The sequence below is a fragment of the Pseudochaenichthys georgianus genome, chromosome 7 (genome assembly GCF_902827115.2).
Source record: "Pseudochaenichthys georgianus chromosome 7, fPseGeo1.2, whole genome shotgun sequence".
Classification (NCBI taxonomy): Eukaryota; Metazoa; Chordata; class Actinopteri; order Perciformes; family Channichthyidae; genus Pseudochaenichthys; species Pseudochaenichthys georgianus.
The window spans coordinates 10398187-10419725 of record NC_047509.1 but is presented as its reverse complement, the minus strand read 5'-3'; the positions used below and the strand labels follow the sequence as shown (position 1 = coordinate 10419725).

The 21539-nt window shown below is 47.3% G+C and overlaps 1 protein-coding gene across 9 annotated transcripts in view; it reads right to left on the bottom strand.

The window, feature by feature from the left end:
• camta1a (calmodulin binding transcription activator 1a) overlaps nucleotides 1–21539 on the bottom strand; it is a 314780-nt gene that overhangs the window by 26154 nt on the left and 267087 nt on the right. For 8 of the 9 annotated variants that reach the window (XM_034087486.2, XM_034087476.2, XM_034087478.2 and 5 more), the window contains 3 exons: nucleotides 9347–9500; nucleotides 4600–4740; nucleotides 1717–4016 (listed from right to left, as the gene is read on the bottom strand). In XM_034087486.2, the coding sequence (XP_033943377.1) occupies nucleotides 1717–4016; nucleotides 4600–4740; nucleotides 9347–9500 (2595 nt within the window). The remainder of the gene's footprint in view (nucleotides 1–1716; nucleotides 4017–4599; nucleotides 4741–9346; nucleotides 9501–21539) is intronic. The other variant, XM_034087483.2, reaches the window with a different exon arrangement.

Here is a 21539-nt window from a genome sequence, read left to right as displayed (position 1 = left end):
AACACAACTGCCAAGTCAGCTTCAAGTACATTACATTACATTTAGCTGACGCTTTTATCCAAAGCGACTTACAATAAGTGCATTCGACCAAGAAGATACAAACTTGAAGAAAACAGAATCATATAGCCTAAGTACATCAGGTTTCAGAGCCAAAACATTTCAAGTGCTACTCAACTGGCTTTAGATAAGCCAGTCCTTTAGTAGTATATAAGTGCTTTGTTAGTAATTCTATCGCTCGAAGTGGAGTCGAAAGAGATGAGTTTTCAGTCTGCGGCGGAAGATGTGTAAGCTTTCTGCTGTCCTGATTTCAATGGGGAGCTCATTCCAAGAACCCCTGCTTACATTATGTGTTGTTACACTGCCATCTGGTGTGCAAAGTAAAGAATTACATCAGGATAAAGAAAACGATTCTGAAACTGATCTCTGCTACCATCATGTGGACAACCACCGTCATTTCACTACACACATTTTCTAAAACACATAGAAGAATTCTGCTGCCCTCCAGAGGTTGGAAGAGGGTATTACTATTGACAACAGAATTGTAATACTGACAAGACTTTCCATTACTTATAATAATGAAAGAAGGGAGTTTTTTTAGCACAAGTTATCATATTTGGATTTATTATAGAATATATAACATAGATATAATACATACTTTTTTTGTAAAATATTTCAGGAAATTCTACCAACTTCAAAGGCCAGCAAATATTTCCTCCTAAATTAGAGAAGTTTAATCAGTGTACTTCAGATGAACTCTTAAATCCAGATTCCATATATGGAGTCTACAGAATAGCCGCAGACTGACAGGCACCAAAATCAACCAGCTTTATTACTAGAAAACATATTTTCATGTCCATGATAGGTTTATGTTTATGTTTATGTCTGAACAGATAAGGATGTATGTGTCATTTTGTCTCCAGCTTAGAGAAAAAAGAAAAAGGAGAATAACTTCTAGTCTGGTTGTCGGTTTTCATCTTCATGTAAAATAATATCAAGGATTTCCCCTTTGGAGCGCCTTGTTAGCGTTTCAACAGTGCATGCCATATAACTGACATTTCCTGGGTTACATTCTAGTCTTAGGACCATAGACTGGCCTCTGGGTCTAAAGAGTGAAGTCAATGTGAAACTCACTTTATCTGTAATAGCCAGCACGGCGTGACTTCGATGGTTGCAGAAAGACGGAGAAAATGACCCTACCTCTCACTTAATTTAATACCGTAGTAAACTTTTTACTCCTGAGTTTACGTTCTCAATCGATGGTTTCAAGTCTTCTTCAATACAACATAAGGTTCAGTAAATTGTTGTCCTATTTACAGTCAATAAATAAATAGCAATGTATTCTTTTGGGCGATTCAACGGAAAAACTCTTTTAGATGTCTTTTTTTTTAGAGTTTGGTTATACTTTGCTCCAAATTCTCGGGTAATTTCTACTTAAAAAAACAAGATGGTGGTGGCCAAAGAACAAAACTTAAAGCTTCAAAACCGTATTCCACAAACCAATGGGTGATGACGCGGTTCCTATATGCAGTCTGTGGTTGCATTTCACATCTCAAAAATAATTTCAACAAATAAAACTAGAAATGCATTTTATAGCATAGCTTTGATTTTAGTTAAAGTAAAGTTATTGTAACCTAACATCACAGCAATAAATGTCATAACCAAAACAAACACAAATAGACAAATGTTTGTAAAATAATAAAGTGCCCTGTCCCTCACCTCAGGGTAGGACCACTCCGGGGAGTAGTCAGTGACCATGAAGAGCCGGCCTGTGGCCTGAAGCATCCCCAGAGCCCCCTGGGCTACAGCTGCAGAGACCACCTCTGCTACATTCATGTAGGACAATGAGCCCGGCTCTCCGGTGTTTCCCCCTCCTCCAGCCCCAGCACTCAGAGACTGGGGGCTGCAGCAGGGCTGAAGGCAGAGCTCCGAGGGGCTGTAGCCGGAGCTCCTGGCCCCTCCATCTTCCTGGCCTTGCTGAGGGGGCCCACCGGCGGAGTTTTGACTATCCGAACTGTGGGATTGGACCAGCTGGTGAGCATATAGGGCCCCGCCAGCTGACATGGTGGTTCCACTTCCATCCACTGAGATGAAATCATTGATGAGGTCAGAGAACTGGTTACCAAAAGAGATGTCAAAGTGATCCAGGCTGATCTCCATGCCTGTCCCTCCTGCTCCGCCATTACTGGCCGCTCCAACGAGGCCCTGGTGGGCTCCGACCGCGTTGTAGAGTCCCTGGACCATACTGGTGCCCTGGAGGAGGGGCTGCAGCTGCTGTTGCTGCTGGGAGCGGTTGCTGCCATCACTATTGTTGTTACCATTATGCATTACTACTCCTTCTCCAGCACCTCCATTCCCTCCTCCACCTCCATCCGAGGCCTGTTGCAGGTAGTGCTCGGCTCCCTCTCCGTTTCCTGTCCCGCAGGCCTGGATGTGGTTTCCTGGCTTGAGTAGATTCTCAGCTCCATTCTCAGTGGCTCCAGCCTGAGCTGCATTCACATTGCCTTGTTGCTCCAGACCCACCACCTCCTCATGCTCAGCACCCAGCCCAGGATAGCCCCCCTGGTACTGTAGCAGCTGGAGAGAGCCAGCCTGACCGCCCCCCTCTGCGGGGGAGCCTCCATTACAGTTGGGCCTGTGCTGGTGGGCCTGATGGTGGTGGTGCATATGCCCGTTACTGCCAGGGGAGTCCGTCTTCACCACTTGCAGCCCCATATACGCTCCAGAGTCATGGGAATTGTGCTCCATCAAATGTGTTTTCTGACCCATGCTGGGCCTTCCCTGCTGGCCCTGTCCGGTCTGGGAAGAATCTTGCAGGAAGAAGCTGGGTGAACGACTCTGGTGTTGCATGTGAGGACTGGACATGGCCTGACCATAGTTTACGGCGGTAGCGTTGGAAGAATAGTCTTGCTTGGCATCAATAGCACTGAAATCCATCTGCTCAAGGGTGGTGCTGGGACTCAGACCCCCGCCAGAAGGAAGCATGGAGCCCGCCGTGTTCAGAGTAAGGTTACCCTGGCCCGAACCAGCACCAGATGACACCGAGACCCCGCCCCCGCAGCTCACTACCGGACCCACCTGGTAGCCACTCTCCTTGGCCAGCTGCTGCTCAAACGATGTGTCTTCTATCTTGATATTCTTTACCATAGCTGAGCTGAAGGCGTAGCCGTTGTCCGACATGGCGGGGGAGCGCTGCATACTGCCGTTGCAACTGCTGCCACCGGAGGAAGATGAGGTTGAGGAAGAGTTGCCCTCTATCTTCATTGCACTGCCTCCATAGGTCTGACCCTGCTTGGGGTTGTTCAGGAAGCAGTCGGGGTCAAAGTTCATATTGGTCTCTGGGATCTTAATGCTCCCAGCATCCAGACTGCTGGAGAGCACCAGCTCCTCAGAGACCCCCGCTGAAGACATCATGGATAGACTGTCTCCCGCCGCGTTAGTCCCAGGCTCTCCCACTCCTCCACCGGGGAAGGCAAATTTGTGACGATCAGAGGCCACCGACAGCACCATGCCCTGTGAGGTGGCATCTGCACCCATCAGGTGAGTGTTGGGACCCCCAGTAGGAGACATGCTGTAAACAGGGTCTCCAGTGACCTCAGACATGAAGACGCTCTGAGACAAGCCAGACATGACGGAGGCCACGTGGCTCATCCCTGTCACCACGGGGCTGTCGGCCATGTCCGGATCGCTGTTGAGGCCGCTGCTGATGGACACGGGGGAGTTCTGCGTGGTGTCAGGGACCTCCACCTGGTTGGTGGACGACACCTCGGTGCTGTTCTGGTGCAGCAGGATGGGCTTGTGGACTTTGCCGTTGCGTTTCTCCCTGGCACTGCCCCCTCCGCCTCCACCGGAGCTTTTGCCTCCGCCGTGGGCGCTGTGCTCCGTCTTCCCCTCCGACACATCGTTGTTCTGGACTTCAGAGTGAGCACTGCTGTAGCCTCCTGAGCGAGGGTCCACCTTCGGGGAGATGATGCGATGTTTGGCGCTGTTGCATTTGTGGTGCACACTGCTCCCTGCACCTACACGAGGACAGACAGAGAACAAGAGGTTGGCTGTTTGGATGAGGTGGGCACGAAATACATACACTGAACTATTGCTATTCAAATAACTAACAAAAGGAAAGTGCAAGGAGGACACAAGTATGGATGATATATTTCATTTTGTCAGAAACGTTTTCTTTGAATGATTAAAATAGCTTTTCTTTTAGGTAAACAGTGAGTAACATGTGAGGGGGGTTTTCTGCAGCTAGGGGTAAACAACATGATTGGTTTTAGTAATTAATAAACTGCTGATCTACATTATGTTCCTGAATGACAGCCCCAAATCAAATTAGACAGCTTAAAATATTTGAATGATTAGCAGAAACATCCGGGAACAGCTGGGCTCTTTCTTTCAGATAGTGGTCCGGATACGGTTATTAATAAACAAAACAAATAAGCAAATTACCAAGAAACTAATAATTCAATATAAACCGCCTACCATTAAAATACCTAAACCACCTCCTCTGATCTACAATAAAACAAACTGCATCTCTAGTGGGCTTTTTGTTTTGTTTTAAGCTCCCTCATGAGAACAAAGCCCCTCCCACCCACGCGCCCTTACCCAGGGTGCCCGTGCAGAGGCAGTTGTGAGTCCGGGGAGGTGGCTTAGTTTGGTGGCTGTCCAGAATCTGTTGCACTAGCTGCTCCACTGAGAAGCCAGAGCTGCTGTTCCCATTGCTGCAAGTCCACTTGATGCCATGAACTGCCGGGAGAGAGGAGGAGACAGAGACGTCAGCCAGCCCAACAGACCACCAGCCACGCCAAACCCCCTGCCCCACCCACTGCCCCCCCCTGTCTATCGGCCAGTAGCATCATGCTGCTCACTGGTCCCCTCACAACATCGTCAAAGTTACCTTGATAGAGAGGAACTAATACTTCCGCTCCCTCACGAAGAGAAACAAACCACTGGATGGCCTTGGTGTGTTCACTCGGTCACGTCAGTTTTAATATAGTAGTTTCAAAAATGTCAGAGGCACTACCTTTGATTCGGATTGTACTACATACCACTGATTAATATAGCAATATACCTACCGACAATAACTTTCACATCTCTTTTCTGTTGCATTAGGCTTTTGTCGTCTTTCTCCTCACTGTAATCCCTGTGCCCTTTCTGTACTGCACCGTTCCCTCTCGTGTTGCCATGTCTCCTGCTCCCCTCTGTGAGCGAGTGCTCATGAGGGTGACAGCAGCCACAATCTTTCCTCTCTCACCCCGACTTATGACTCTGTCCTGGGGAGTAATGTCATCTAGCCTCCGCTAATGCTGCTGCACCAAGCAACGAAAGAGAGCTGGTCTCATGTAAAGCTCCACTCCCTGCCTCAGTCACAAGTCCTTAGCAACTTCTACTGCTTTGCATCGCTCTGTTTGCCAAGCGGCCACGACTTTTGACGAGACAGATAGTGGTGTCAGTGGTTGAAAGGGTGTAGGAGACACCAAAGAGAGCTGCGACGCTCAGGCTCTCAGCCAGGGAACAAAAGGTAATATTTGAGAAGCAAAGCATATTTAGATTGTCAAACAAAATCAAGCTAGCTTTAATTCAAGGTCTCTTCACTTCAGCAGCTGCTGTGGCTAAATATGCAAGAGAGAGATGTATAAGGAGAGTCAGGTTTGTGTGCCTGTCTGTTTTCTTACGCGATAAAAGCAGTGGGAGGTAAGAGGGTAACGGCCCGTCCACACTCCAGCTTCAAAAACGGTTTCGAACGCGTCTGCCCATTCACTTTGAATGGGGTGACGTCACTTTTCGCCGAACTGCATTGTGGGAAGCAGAGCGGAGCTTTCCTGGCGTTTCAGGCTGCAAATGTTGCAATGTTCAACTTTTGAAGCTTCTGACGCTTCTGAAGCTTTCGGTGGAAGCGTCAGCCAATCAAATCATATGCCAGTACAAGCTCTAGCCAATTAAACCGCCGCTTGTGTGTCAGGGGCGGGAGATTCATGTGATTGGTTGTTGGTCGAGCTTCAGACACGCCCAGCTCCAAGCTTTTTTTGAAGCTGTAGTGTGGACGGGCCGTAAGAGGGTGAGCATAATGCAGATTAAAGACAAAGCTAGTCAAGGCGAGTGAAAAAAAGAGACTGGGAAAGTTGATTGGATGACTGGGATAGGGATCTCAGTTTTGAGATCCTGTGGCAGATTACAGGCGGGTCACCAGCAGATGTCAGCAGAACGTCTGTGATCGAGCTGAGATCAAACAGTCCTCAGACGGCTCTCTGTGTCAGGTTACAGGGACATTAACAGGATTCATTTTTGATCTTTTGTACAGTCAGATTTGTGCAGACATTATCTAGAGTGGGTGAGCTGAAAAAAAGACGGTTTCATCTAATGTCACTGCAATTACTGCCCACATAGTTGTGTCTGTCTGGAGCTCCCATTAGACAGTGTGGCTTGACACACTCTTTAACTTGTGACAGTGCGTATGCAAACAGTACACATTAGATGCTGCTAGTGATACTGACAAAGACATGAAAGGGACACAGGGAAACTCAAAAGGCTGTCATGAATCTCCCTCTGTGACAAAGCCAGTAGGGAGGCTGCAGGACAGAGGAGCATCCGTTCTGCTGATGTGACGCAGAGAGGCTGACAGAGCAAGAGTGAGCGCCTAATACAACAAGCTTACATCCACCATGTACTGCCATCTCTATTTGTCCAAACAATCTCGTCTCCCCTCCACCCTGATCCCTCATGCCAGGATCGCCTCAGCCCTGGAGACGAGCGTCACCCCGGTGGCTGTGGGTTGTTGACGTACAGTTACCACCGTGTCTGCCTGTCTGCTCTTCTCACTGAGGGCTGTGTTCCAAAGCAGACATGACGGGAGCAGTGCCACAAGGTTTAATCCCAGTGGCAGCGGCAGCAGAGATACCGAACATCGACCGAGTCACATCGTCATCCTGATGACTGCATCCTGTCGCGAGCAGTATCACACAGCCCTAATGATACAACACAGTTGATCTGTAGGACATGTACATATCCCATCTGATTGTATCCGCACCATTGGGCACTATATGGGAGTACAATAGTTTACATGATGGCTCGCCCTGTCTGTCTGGCCTTGCTCTGTTCCTCTCCGGCCCTGTGTGTGTCTTGCCTGGAGACAGGCCCTCTGTCTGTCTGAGTGTTTGTTAAAGCCGCTCAAGCGCTATCTGTCAGCAGGCTAGGGGCATAGCTGCGGAGAGTGCTGCGTGTTTATAGCATTAGACCAAAAGAGTGAATCAAGCTGGCTGCCTTGTCTATGGTGTTGTAGCGTGACTGAGTAGTGATGCCACTCTCTCACCCCCCCCCTTCACTCCCTGACTCCTTCCTTTTCTCATCAAACACCACGGAGGAGCCAGAGGTCAGACAAGGCCGTGTTCCACAGGGCTTATATTTGCACTTCCGCACGCGAGCATCCGTGCATGTGAAAGTTTTTGCGACGGAGAGCACGTGTGTGAGTTTCTTGAGACAGAATAAGCTCAACTGATCCGTGAAATCCACATTTTCCCTTTGTTGTCTTTGTGTATCATTAGCGGTGTCAAATGGTTAGTGCACTCGAGTATGGTGCAGGGAATATCAAGAGAAAAGAGCAAGACGGAATAGGGCAATTATATCACAAAAGTTAACAATGCTCTAAAATAACTATTTGACATTAAATGAAGGGTCCCTGTGCTGACAAAAATCTTTTTGAAATAAAAAACATTCAATATTATATGAGAAGAAATGCCTTCCATACAGCCACACATACTGTGGCAATCTTGCGTTGTGTACTAAATATTCAAACTACAGAGTTTGTTGGATTTGCACATTCCTGATTAAGGGAACATGGAAATAAGTCTTGCTAGTTCATATATACATCTTCTGAGTCATTCATGACATTCTGCTGTGTACAAAAAGAATATTCCTAGCAGTGCATACTTATTATAAAATTCCTGTGCAATACAAAAAAAACTACTAATACATGCAAATGCGTTTTCATGATATAGGTCAGTCTGGGAAAAAAATGCACTGTATGTTAAGAGCTAATGTATTATTTAAGTTTAAATAATGCATGGACAATACAGCATGACCTCATCACAAGTATTTGCTCCTTACGATGAGGTGTGGGGTTGCTATGATACAGGACCACTAGATGGCAATGTTGCTCCATCCCTGAGCTAGTGTTGACATGCTGGCTGTTGCAGGAGAACGCGAAGGGGATCGAGGGGAGAAGGAAGACAGAAAGCAGAAGAAGGTTTCTTGCTCTTTATGTAGCCCCCTCATGTAGCCTGGTAGCTAGAAGGCATCGCACACTCCCCCTCTTTGTCCCAACAACTCCCAAAGTTAATGACTTTACGCATTACCGCAAATGGTGCTTGGTTTTTACATTAAGCCACAGATCTAATGAATACAGTAGGCCGTTGTTGTTCAGTGGCTGTCCTGAGGTAAGGCTTTATGTTAACATATGTCCTAAAACTGATAGCAAGCAGAGCAGTGAGTGGGATGTAGCCAAGACATCAATGATGATGTTCTAGACTGACTCGTCTGCATGCTGCCAGCATGCGTGTGTGCTTCTAAAGCTGCTGACACGTTCCTCTTTACCTGGCCACATCTCCAATAATTGGCCATCGGAATATCAGTCACCGCCCTGCTGGCCACTGCCAGACACGCCCGGATCACAGTGTGGTTGTTAAAGGCATCTTAACAGCTGTCTGAAAGATTTTCAATACCTCACAAGGTCCCCATTTGGCTATTATCATCATCATCAGACAAACCCTGATTTTTTCCAAAACATTGCCTCAATCTATGGGCAGATCTAGAGACTCATAAACACACACAGTGCACCTCACAGAGCATTAGTGAAGCTGATAACAATTCGATGTAGGGGGGAGACGAAGGGGGGGATTTCTGGCGAGTCAGACATTCTTGCTCCCACACACTAGCATGAATCAATAACCAGCTTGCTGCCCTCCTCTGCCTCGACTTCCTTCCTGGGCAAGAGAGGAAGCACACTCTCAGCTCGGTCAGAGTGGTGCCAGAGGTCTAAGGGAAGAGCTGAACTCTGACCCGTTGCTAGCAGACGGGAAGAGCACACACTCATATTACAGTGCAGGAACACTGGCATAAGATGTGCTCTGACTGAGGTGCTGAGGGCACTTAGTGTACCAGCTTTCAGCAAATTGGACTTGACATAACATCCTTAGACAGACAACAGACACTATGTATACTCTTCCCATGCATGTAGACATATAAATACAATGAAGGCCTTTTTAGAGGAGACGGCAACTGTTTATATTATAGGATATGAATAAAAGTTTAGACTGGGGCGACCATAATTGCTTGATCGGATTTTTCAAATACTCACACATGGGCTTTAGCTGGCCGATCAGCTCCTCCTTCGTCCATTTGGCCCACTCCTTCTTGTCTGTATTGATGGAGCACAGGATCGGACCACATGGTTTCCCACAATCCTCAATGGCTGGAACATTCAAATAGTGGACGAGCACGATGTCAGGGTTCTGTCGGGATCACACAGAGAGGGACGATGGTTAGATGAGATGACTTTATGGACAGTCTGTATAAGAGCATGGCTTCTTGAAGATATGAATGGAGTTTTAGTGACACATTGATGCTGTGGATCAGCTGTGAGGGCTTTCATTTGGAACACGCCAGCTGGCTGATGAGAAATTAAATGTTGCTGAGCTATGAGCACTGCATAGTAAGACTCAGGAACAGAGGAGTAAACGCACAACACGAATCACAAGCAGGGACCAGAACAAATCTGGGATCAGAAATCAGCAATAATCTCCCTCATTATGTCACTATCTGTATCGCCAAATGTGTGTGCCCTTGGACGTGTACAATAGTGTGTGTCAGCTTGTGTGTACGTGCGTGTGTGTGATAATTACAACGTGTGCTTGTGTAACACACTTATGGCATTTTGTCAAGTCCTCCCACATGGTGAGTTGATGCCCTCAATTAACTCTGCCTGTATTTACCAAGTCAGAACTCAACCATTTGCAGGCTGCAAATTGTCACTGGGTTACCTCGGCAAATTCCCTAAATTGACAGCTTATGAATAATAGGTAGCGTTTAAAGGAATGTTGTGCCCGCGTGAATAACATCAATTCACTGGTGTTATCATGAAGAGCTTTGATTACCGAGCAAGGCAAAGACTCACACAGGGAATGTTCCCATTCCAGTCCGTATCGCCTCCAATTTATTATAAACATCCGGGTGTCACTAAGCCCACGAGAACCTAACAAACAAATACAGAACAATATTCCTACACTGACACATGGAATATAAATAAAAGCTGCCCTGATTACAACTGACCGCTATGCAGGCAAAAATAAGCGTATACAGAAAAACGAACAAAAGGACGCACGCAAAACCACACTTGCATGTATGCACTCGCCGCTTAATACGACGCAGGAATAGGCAAAGCAACAAAGCCCTTGCATGGTAGAGAGAAACGCCGTGACAACATGGGTGTGTGACTGCAGTTTGAAGCTTCATCAGGACTAAGTGGCAAATAAATCAGGGTGCTGCTACTGTAGGTCTGTGCTCCCTCTCAGTGTGTACCATTAATCTACAGCTTCCTCCCCCTCTCCCTCTCTCTTTCTCTTTCTCCCCGTTCACCAGACAGGGGTGTGGTTTCGGGGCAAGCATATCCAACGAAACCGTCTTTTGAAAACACCCCAGACGTACCATCTCAACGTGTTTGGGCAGACACAGCTCCGGTAGTGGAACATGAGGACAGAACATGTAAACAGTCTCCGGATGACAGGTGACCTCCCTGCAACCCTTCACCAGGAGCGGAGCTGGACTCTCCACCGTGTTATCTCGCTGCTTTCCTTGTCCCCTGTCATCGGTATGGACACAAGGCGACGACTGCCGCCCCGTTTGGATGGAGATGGCACAGGGAGGGTGTGATGCTCCCAGATGGCATCACCAGCTGTGTCAATAGCTAAGAGATGCCCTCGATCTCTTCTTGGAATGAGAGTGCCAAATGTGGACAGCTTCATTCCATTATGACCATGCATAAACGTATGTGGATGTATGGGAATGCAGGCGGGAGAGGAATATGCATAGACCCACAGTTCACACGTGAGCCAGGACACACTGATTAGCATACCATCACACACTTATATACTCACAGGAAATACAAGGGGTAGTTTTACACAATCATGGAATCATGGAAACATTGCCTTCGTCCAACACCCACACTCACAGCTGTTTCCTGCCTTCTCACACAATGTGCACACACACACAATGAAACACAAAGGAAGAGACATGTGGCAGCCTTGAAGCTCACCCAAACACACGTAATCTGTGTGGCTGGGCTTTGCTATACGAGAATCTGAGATTTGTCTGTCTGGCGCTTTCTCTCTCTTTCCCCAATCTTGTTTCTTCCTCTTCCTACTTTACAACAGATTGAACAGTTCTCTCCCAACTTGAGCCCACTTCCACTCCGAGAGGGAAACAACACAATGAAAATGTAAAGCATCACATAAATCTATCAGGATGGTAATTTAATTTAGTTTCCTGCTGGCTACTTTCTTTTTCCACGGTGTAATATCAGGGTTTGATTCTCCTGGAGCAGAGGGGAAACGGCTGAGGGGGAACTTTTACGCCTGGATTCTATTTTCCAGAGAAAATGAGATCTCATTAACTTATTGATTAATTGTGTAATGTAGTCTTTTGGTTGTGTTTCCCATGCGGGTCTCAGGGCAGCTATCCAACCTCCTTTCTGCAGAGGAAGGGGAGACTGGGACACATTCACAGGGGCCTGTGGTGTGCATGAAGGTGAGGATGTGGACATGTGTGCATTACCACATATATGTGATTGTTATGACACCTATGTGAGTATGTGAGATCAAGCCTATAAATACATGTTTGCAATATCTGTAGACATGTTTGTCAACAATTCCCATAATAGCCTCCTCATAGCATGAACGCATAATGTATATGTAAAATATAGCATGTCTCCAGCCAGCATTTTGATGTTGCTGTGTTGTGTTAATGTTTACTGCGCCTCCCTTGAACAGATGGATAGATGTTGAGCTAATTACGAGCAGAGTCTTGGGGAGTCAGCCATGGGGGCGGAAGGCCTGCTGAGTGGGTGGTGGAGCGCCTTCCTACCCCTCCTTCCACTACTCTCTTCCTCAAATCCCACACAAGTGCCTCAGCATACAAAAGCAGGCATGCGCATAACGGAAAAAAAACACCGTCATGAATGCATTCACAGTCAATACACAGTTTGTAAAGTTGGTGTGCCAACACACACTTTTGCACACGCTTATGCGATATGCAGGACATCGCCATCGCAACCGGAGGATAAAGGTGCTGTTGTAGCCAGGCAACAGGTTTCTCTGGCACCCACGCACATAGAGGCAGCCAGTGCTCCTACGATCTCTCAGCGACTGCCTGCCTCGTCCTAAAGTCATGCAACCTGTTATACTCCCAAACACGAGGAGGGAACGACAAAGCAAGAGATCGGCTAATGGAGCTGAAGACACAGACGGAGTTAGATGTCGTTGCAGACAGATGACCTTCTACTTTCTGCTGAATGTGAGGTAGTATGTGTGTATGCTGAGCTGCACCTGAGATGTAACTAAGTGGAGTGCAAAGCATGGGTCTAAACTCAGTGGTAAAGTAATGAGTTAGGTTAGGTTTATTTGACTCTTGGAACACCTCCATGTAGCCACTACTCCACACCGCGCTGTAGCTCAGACTGGGTGGGAGAAAGAGATACCTGGAGATGCAGAGACAGAAAGAAGAATGGCAGTAACATCTCTTCTATTGGCAGGCAGGGAGCTCTGCCTGTGGTTGTACTCTGCTATAGCAGGCTTTCACAACCCGTGCACAGGAGCGATAAGAACACCATTAACATGAAAGAATCTTAATTGAGAGGGGATGCTTCATGCAATGTGGATGAGCCTGGGAGTGCAGGAGGAAACCTTGTTCCTCTCTGATAAAATAACCCACACCCAGGAATGGGGGCTTCAAAGCCTGTCATAGGAAAGAGCAGAAAGGGGCTCAGGTATGGGAAAGCCCCCCTTTTCCACTTTGACTCTGAGGGAGGAATGGGGAGAATAAGCAAAAGGCACGAGGCGCTCCTTTGTGGGAGAAGTGAACTAGCCGGCGACAGGGATATCCATTTCAAAGCAACATATCATACAAAAACAGGAACAGTCAATTGTTCTGTCACAAACATTCAGCATCAAGGCGTAAATACAGATGGGAGGTGCATGTGTTGGTGTATTTGTTTTTGTGGATGTTTCTGTGCTTTTATGTATCCGCGCCTGCCTACATTAAATTATAAATAGCGAGTGAATGAGTGTCTAGAGGCAGATATCCGTATGTAAGTTTGCCGTATGCACATCAGTATGCATGCAGAATGAGTGCAATGAGCTGTGAGTGTGAGTGGATCTGCTACTTTGACTGCATATTCATGCCGTCTGTGCCGGCAATTCATATTATAACGTGTGGTGTGGACCTTCGCATATGTCTTTGCAGTCTCCTGTACATAAGGAACACCTGTGTAATATGCGTTTGTGCTTTATGTCCTGTGCTGTGGTCCACTGAACGGGTACGAGGGGTTATTAAAGCTCCGCTCTCTCAGCTGTGCGGGGGCAGGTGCCCTGGCAGTGGCATAGTGATGGATGGCATTGGGTGCCAGTCATTAGGCAGCCTCGTGGCCTCTGGCACTGAGGTTACACTCTTAAACACCGACCTCCCCTGCCTGTCCCCAAACACCACCGCTCATTTCAAGGTCAACTGCCTCTGTGGAGCTGTAGGTTCACCTCCACAAGGCACGAGACCTCTTGCTTCTGTTTGGAACCTTTATCACTCACTGCCAACAGGTGTGTTCTGGAACATGGGGGTGGGCGGCTACTGCCTTGCCTCGTCGTGCAGACACAGCTTCACACACAGCTTCACACACAGCTTCACACACAGCTTCACACACACACACACACACACACACACACACACACACACACACACACACACACACACACACACACACACACACACACACACACACACACACACACACACACACACACACAACACACACACACACACACACACACACACACACACACACACACACACACACACACACACACACACACACACACACACACACACACACACACACACACACACACACACACACACCAAGGTAAACAAAACCCCGCCTCAAATCTTCCCGAAAAGGCAGCAAACAGCCTGAAGCTCCTGTCTAGGTAGAAGAGCAATCCCCTAATCTCAATGTGCCTCCCCCTCCTCTCTCTCTCTCTCTCTCTCTCTCTGTCTCTCTCTCTCTCTCTCTCTCTCTCTCTCTCTCTCTCTCTCTCTCTCTCTCCCTCCCTCCCTATGGGCCCTCTATGACTTGTTGTTCAAATGTTCCAATTTTAGAATACAGACAACCTAATTAGGGTGTCTGAAGTCAACGCTCAACTTAACTGCTACAGTTCACCCTCTACTGCATCCAGCTCTCCAACAATCACAACACTGTCTGACGGCCAAGCTAAAACGATGCCCGGGGTGCGTACCAATCCAGGGGTAAGCTCCAGTTTACGGAGGATTTCTTAATGTGAAATACCTCGATTCACCTCGCCCGAAGCGTATAGCAGGGATGGCAGAGTAATGCCCAGCAGGAGATCCTGATTTAGGGAAGATTCATACTCCACCTCTTACCTCCACTACCAAGTGTACTGGCTGAAAAAGATGAAAGGCAGAGCTTAGAACTTTTGAGGAACAGGAAGAGGCCAGCATGTTTGAGCGTGTTTCGGAGGAAGCCAGGGGCTGAGGCCTGTGATGTTTAATTCAGCAGCACATAATCACTCCGATGGAGTTGAGAGCGGGGCTTTAAATAACTCAGCTTAGAGGGGCAGAACTGCTTCACTCTGGGTGGGGGAATACAAGTCTTTGTGTGTGTATTTGAGTTTGTGTGCACGTGTTTATGCACTTGTGTGTGCAATTGTGCAGATATGCGAGTGCATTTCTACATGTCTGTGAGGGAGTATGCAAGAGAGTGCTCCTCTGTTTTTGTGTGTGGCATCTCCCTGCTTTGAAATATTTGATGTGTGCAGTGCACCACAGTAAAAGGTGGGGTGTGTGTGTTGCTGTGCCAAGCATCTGCATGCATTACAATAACGTTGCAAAAGGCCAGCATTCAGAGGCGGAATATGGAGGTGCATTCTGGATGCCAAGCAGGCAGTAAGTCAGGCGGTAAGCCGGGCAGTGAGGCGTTGAAGCCCCTTTAGCCGCCACAACTCAACTCACAGTTTACAGCCTACTGATTCTACCTAAGGCCTTTTCAGAGCACACTAGCCTCTCCATTAGCTGCTGTGGTCCCAAGTGAGAGGCCACGCTGCCCAGGGGCAAGCTGGGAAAGGGCCATCAGGATCCCATCCGCATGCCGTAATGGCCTCGGCTGAGCCCATGGCAGTGATCCTAATATTCTGTGGCCATCCAGGTGACATAAGTCACACTGGAATAAAAGGAGGGGAAGGAAGTGACTGAGCTCTGTCAGACACAGGGAGGATGTGCTCTCTCTTCATGGTTATTTTCTTTGTTTCCACCTCGAAATAACCTCTCACCCTCGGCCTTTCTCCGAGCCGTTTCAACTCTCCCATTTCATCACTTCCTCCCGGGGCATAGTGCAATTCCTTTGGACGAGGAAAACAGGGCTTATGCCATCTCTATCCACTGCCTCTCTTCTGCCCTCGCTCCCTTTCATATCAGCGCTGCCGAGTCTGATTTGTTTGTGTGTGTGTCGTCATTCTCCCCGTGTCACTTGACAAGGCGCGCTATTTATGTGCCTGTGCCTGTGTCTGTGAGCAGATCAGAACTTCACAGGAGCAGCCAGGGGAGATGTGCTGGTGCATGTCTTAACAGGGAGTCACCGGGAGGACTGATGTGTGTCCAGCAGCAAGACAGTCCAACCTGGCCACTATCTGCGTCTGCACTGGCCCACTGAACAACAATAGATACAACCGGTTGTCAGCATCAACAGCAACAACAACTGTTGAGGTCGTTACAGAGAACATAACCAGTCGAGCACAGACCAGTGGAGCACTAATGCACATATATGTAGATATGAACTCACACGGCATCAAGAGACTTGCACACAGGGAGAACAGCAGTGGCCACAGGACTGCTGAGACCGTGTGCTCTGTCAAGCATGGCGAGGAGGGGCTCATTATTATTACTGGGCTGGATACTGGAGCAGCCCCAGAGCTCAGCTTGGCAAGACCTCTCTCTGGAGACACACACACACACACTGGCCTCTACACACGCATACATACACGCCGAACAAATGGGTAATCAAACGTCCGCCCCTGGGAAAAAAAATGCTGAAATGGTCTCCTAGCAACAAATGGTGTGTATTGGGTCCGGATGAAAAATTGAAAACTAAATAAAGTGTGATTTTGTCACATACGACCGAATGGAAACAAATGAGGTTAAGATTAACAGTGCATATTAGAGAGATGAAGGTGAAGTGCGGGGTGGTCGGTGATAAGATGTGGTGAATGGGATATGAATGTAATGAAGAGAGAAAGAGAAAAGGACGCATCAGAAGTCTGCCATTTCCCCAGCCTCTCTCCAGGGGCAGTGTTGACTGCAAGATGATCCTCAGAGCAGGTCCACACACAGTTAAGGTCATGGGAATGTGTTATCAAACCACAGCTCAGAGAGAGATCATCGAGGGAATACATCAGTGTCTTACACTCAGTTACAAATATGTAGCAGCACCACAGGGGTGGGGATTACGCAGGAGCCAGAGCATCGGCTTTAGAAAATGGCCTAAAACAAATCGCTGCGTATCACACACGGTTCAAATGCAAAACACGGGGGGTTCTGCAATCAGGTAAGAGTATTGGTTTGTCAAATTGCTGCAGAGCCCTGTACAAAGAGGCGTCGCTGTATCTCTGGGGCTCTACGGAGCTTTTTGATCATCGCAGAACATTGTAACCATAAACACACCAAGTCCCCTTTAAAAAGATTCAACACAAAGAACGTGGCATTTTATTTTTTTCCTCTGTGTTTCCGGCGTGGAGCAAAGCAGCGTGTAATAACGTGCGTGTGTGTTTCCATAAGATACTAGTGTGTGTCATTGTGTGTGTGCATGTTTGGTACATCTGTTTGTACAATTATCAGTGTGAGGTATAGTGAGAAGCATGCTATCTCCATTCAGCAGCTGCCACAAAGAGGCTTCCCAAAAACAAGCGCAGGGCCATGACAGAGACAGAGCGACCGCAGCCTTCTGGTGGTGTAATAGGAAATTAATTGAGACCATCAATATGGTATTAATCATTTAAGCACAGGTGCTGAGGTGGCACTTTGCTGACTGCTCTACTGTTGGCAGCACTCACACACACACACACACACACACACACACACACACACACACACACACACACACACACACACACACACACACACACACACACACACACACACACACACACACACACACACACACACACACACACACACACACACACACACACACACACACACACACACACACACACACACACACACACACACACACACACACACACACACACACACACACACACACACACAGTCAAAGTTTAACCTGCTGTTTTGCAAAAATGTAGGCGAGGACAAAAAAGTCAAACAGGAAAAAGGAGTGTTTCCTACAGTCGCACAGAGAGACAGTGGGGTCGCTTTTATTCACAGCAATCCAAGGTCATCCTTCCTTTCCCCCTGAAAGTGGTTTGTGTTCGGCTCTGTTGAGTTTCCTCTGATAGCGACTAAACAGAGAGACAGAAAATTGAATGGGGTTGCGTATTCTGAATGATGTTCGAATCAGGAAATGACAGGTAAATGTAGGGAAATATTCATCAACTCCCCTGGAAGCCATGTTTCCTATAACGCCTAATCCTTCACGAGGCAAAGCACAGTGAGGACCGGAGTGTCGGTGTTAATCAGCCAGAGGAGAGCCAAATTGCAGCAACTACATTAAGCCGTTAAGCACACCACGTCTCCAAATTGTTTGAGGTGTCTCACTGAGATGAATGTGTCTTCTCATGAATAATACATCACACGCAGACAAAACCAAACTTCATATGTGCATGTGTCACTGCACATACAGACATGCACACCAATGGCATGCGACACTGTGTTTGTCTCTTGCTGTGTGAAAGCTGTGCATGATGGGGGTTCTAAGAGTACGGAAGAGCTCAAGGGGATTTTTCAAATACTTTTTGGACTGATTGAAGTCCAGCGTCAACAAGCCTCCATAGGCACTTTACACCAACACCTTCGCCACCTCAGTGTCAAGGTTGAGCCTGTAATGTTTATGATTCAAGAGCTGTAGATACGATGGAGATTGATCTGTATTGAAAGGCAAATAAGATTGCCAAAGCTCAGAGTCAGCTTAAAAGCAGGCAGAGGGAGCAAAGGGGGAGAGAAAAAAGGGAGTAAGAGGAAAAAATGCATTAACACAGGTCTGGCCCTGAGAGAGCACAGAGTAATGAGTACTTCCTCTGCATACACTGAATACTGTGCAGAGAATATAGACAAACCATCATGACCAGCTGATTGATGCCGTGTCTTTGTGAGCGTGTGACTGTTTGATCGGTTTCTCTGACTCTTGCCATGCTGGAGACTTGCAGCTCTGGACGACTGACACTATCCTGTATCAAAAACGGCAGGTACCTTTGAGTTATTTAAGTTTGAGTACACAGAGTTGGGGAAGGAAGTATACGGGACGTTTTAATGTTAAAGAAAGTGACGCTAACTACTAGCCACTAGCACACCATCATGTGAGAATAAGAGGCTCTTTAACACATCAGCTTGAATTTAGCATGTCTAACGGTAACACAAAATGATGTCATCAAATAGAGCCGTTTTCAAAGGCCAGAGGAATGTGTGAGCATGCATTAATAAATGTATTTGTGTGTGTGCATATGGGACCGATGGAGGGATAAGACCCTTGGATGTATCTCCCGACGGCCCTGGCCAGCTTGCAGGAGAGGAACAGAGTCGAGGCCACTAGAGAGTTGGGGCCCGAGCCCTGGGGCCTTTTCGTTCCCTCCACCTCTCAGCCTGCCTTCCCCTCCCTCCTCTGATCAATACTGAGTCCTAATCACTGAGGACAGTACGATAGTCCTCTCTTCCTCTCATCTCCTCTCACTTTTCTTCTCATTATTTTACAACCTCTGCTTCTACAGTGCTTTTGCCAACTAGCATAAATTACGCATCTTCTCTGAGTGTATATGTGCTTGTTTGCGTGTGTATGTGTCCATCCATATTGGAAAGGCAGTCAGTTTGAGTCGCTGTAAATACGTGAGAAGGCTTATACAAGGCTGTTAAAATGTGTGGATGCGTCTGTGTACAACAAGATAAGGGAATATCCTTGAAAAAGCAACACCAACACAAACCCCAGTGAATTACGAACAGCATACATAAACTTGAATAATAAAACATCCCCTAATTTTGGTGGCTTTATCCCGGTTATCTAATTGACTGTGTCTTTTCTTTCTTTCTTTATTAACTAATGAATGAGGCTTGGTGGGGCCTGGAATCACACAGGCAGCAATAAGTAGCTCTGCTTTAAACCCCAACTGCATCAGAAAAGCTGAATAATTTGTAGGAGAAATAATTACGGGGCAGAAGAGCAGGCATCAATCCTGGAACATCAACACTGCCCTCGCTTGGAAACCACCTCACCCATAAGCCAAGGCTCCATTAGGTATTGTCTGGGGCCTACAGGCTAATTTGTTTGCATCAATAATACATTCAAAGGATTTATCTAACTTGCAAATGAGTGTTCATTTACTGGTCCACGAGGCAGGGAGGAGAGCAGGCAGCAGGAGAGAAGGTGTGAAAGGCTGAAACAGCTGCTTGGGGCTATCTGGGACAGAGTTAACCCTTTGCTGGGCAGCAGTAATGCGTTACAGATCTACCATTTAGTCAGTAGTATTCAGAAAGAGTTCTTCTGACATGCTTGGATAACAGCCAGTGTGTATGTAGGGCACAGAGAGGCCAAGGTGCTGGTGACCAACCCTTGGAAAGGCATCAAAACTGAAGCAGAGCCTCTTCACAGCCACAACTTACCACCTGCTGCACCGGATGTCCTCTGATCTTATGCCAAGTGACAACATGACAAAGAGAGAGTGTATGTGTCTGTGAAGATGTATGCATTAGAGAGACATGGTGGGTTGTCCTTCTGGGATCCCCACAGCCCTTTGATCTCTGTGCTATGCTTTCTCCCCACAGGTGATAGCAGGACGTGCGGAGGGAGGGGGAGTTGAGGGTTATCGTGAGTCAGCTAGCGAGAGAGAGAGACGAGAGTGAGGGAGAAAGATGGGAGAGGAGGAAGGAAGCTGGCCATGAACATATGATGCCTCTCTGTGCCAAGCCCCACTGGCTCAGGCAACCCACGCATACGCTGCCGCTGCCGCTGCCACTCCAGCCCTCTCCAACACCAACACCATGGCACTACTTAGTCAAACAAAGCTGGAGAGATGAGTCTGGAAAGAGATGGGCTCTCCCCAGACCCAGCACTGCCAGGGTAGGGCTGCTTGGCTTGGATAACACGGCCTGATTATACACACACACATACACACATACAGTACATATACAGAGAAGTGGCGTTCAGCTGTTTGGCGAGCACCACTACAATTGTGACACTTCTGCTGTGGGCCACCATACACTGCTGTATGATGAACTGTGATTTGTATAATCTCTTTAATGGCTAGTCACTATCACTTTGATTAATTGTTGGCGTATGTTGCAATTTGGCCAGACTTTAAAAACTGAGCGATACATTTTAGTACTCAGAGAAATAATCTCTATAGGAATATTCCTCTGATTTTGACCAAACCAACAAGGCCACCGAAAGCATGTGGATGTATAGTATTGATATCAACTCTACAGGACAAGAATTACATTTTTCAGTCAGCTCTAGTCATTGTTAATCATACATTTGGTCAGAAGAAAAATCCTCAGTAAGTTGAGGGGAGCTTGGCATGAAATGTGAAGAGGTGAATTTGAAAAAGGATAATATTGCTGATACTAGCTTATATTTTTCTTACTGAAGAGTTACATGGTATGGTAAAGCTGTGTGTGTGTGTGTGTGTGTGTGTGAGAGTTGTTAAGAGATAAGGTGGATAATTAGTCCGCATTTCTTAAATCTCCTCGCGTCCCTACACAAGCCGTTATCTTACATGAAGGAAACCCAGAGCATACAAGTAACCGTTTAACAATAATCCACTTTAATGGTAATATACAATGCAATACAATCAAATACATTACCATACACAACCATATCGTATCAGATGTGTAATGTCAGGAGTTTGGCCTACTCCTGGCTCCTGCCCACAGGCCGCCAGACCTCCAGTCCCAGCGACGCGAGAAGAGAGAGGCCGAACACAGCGGGGTTCCTGTCTATATACCTCGCTGACCCAAGGAGGAGTTATCTGCGCCTCCCTTCCAGACCAGTGATTGGCTGCCCAAATTATCATCAACAGCTCACATCTGAAGTCCCCAATCCCAGTGGCTCAGCT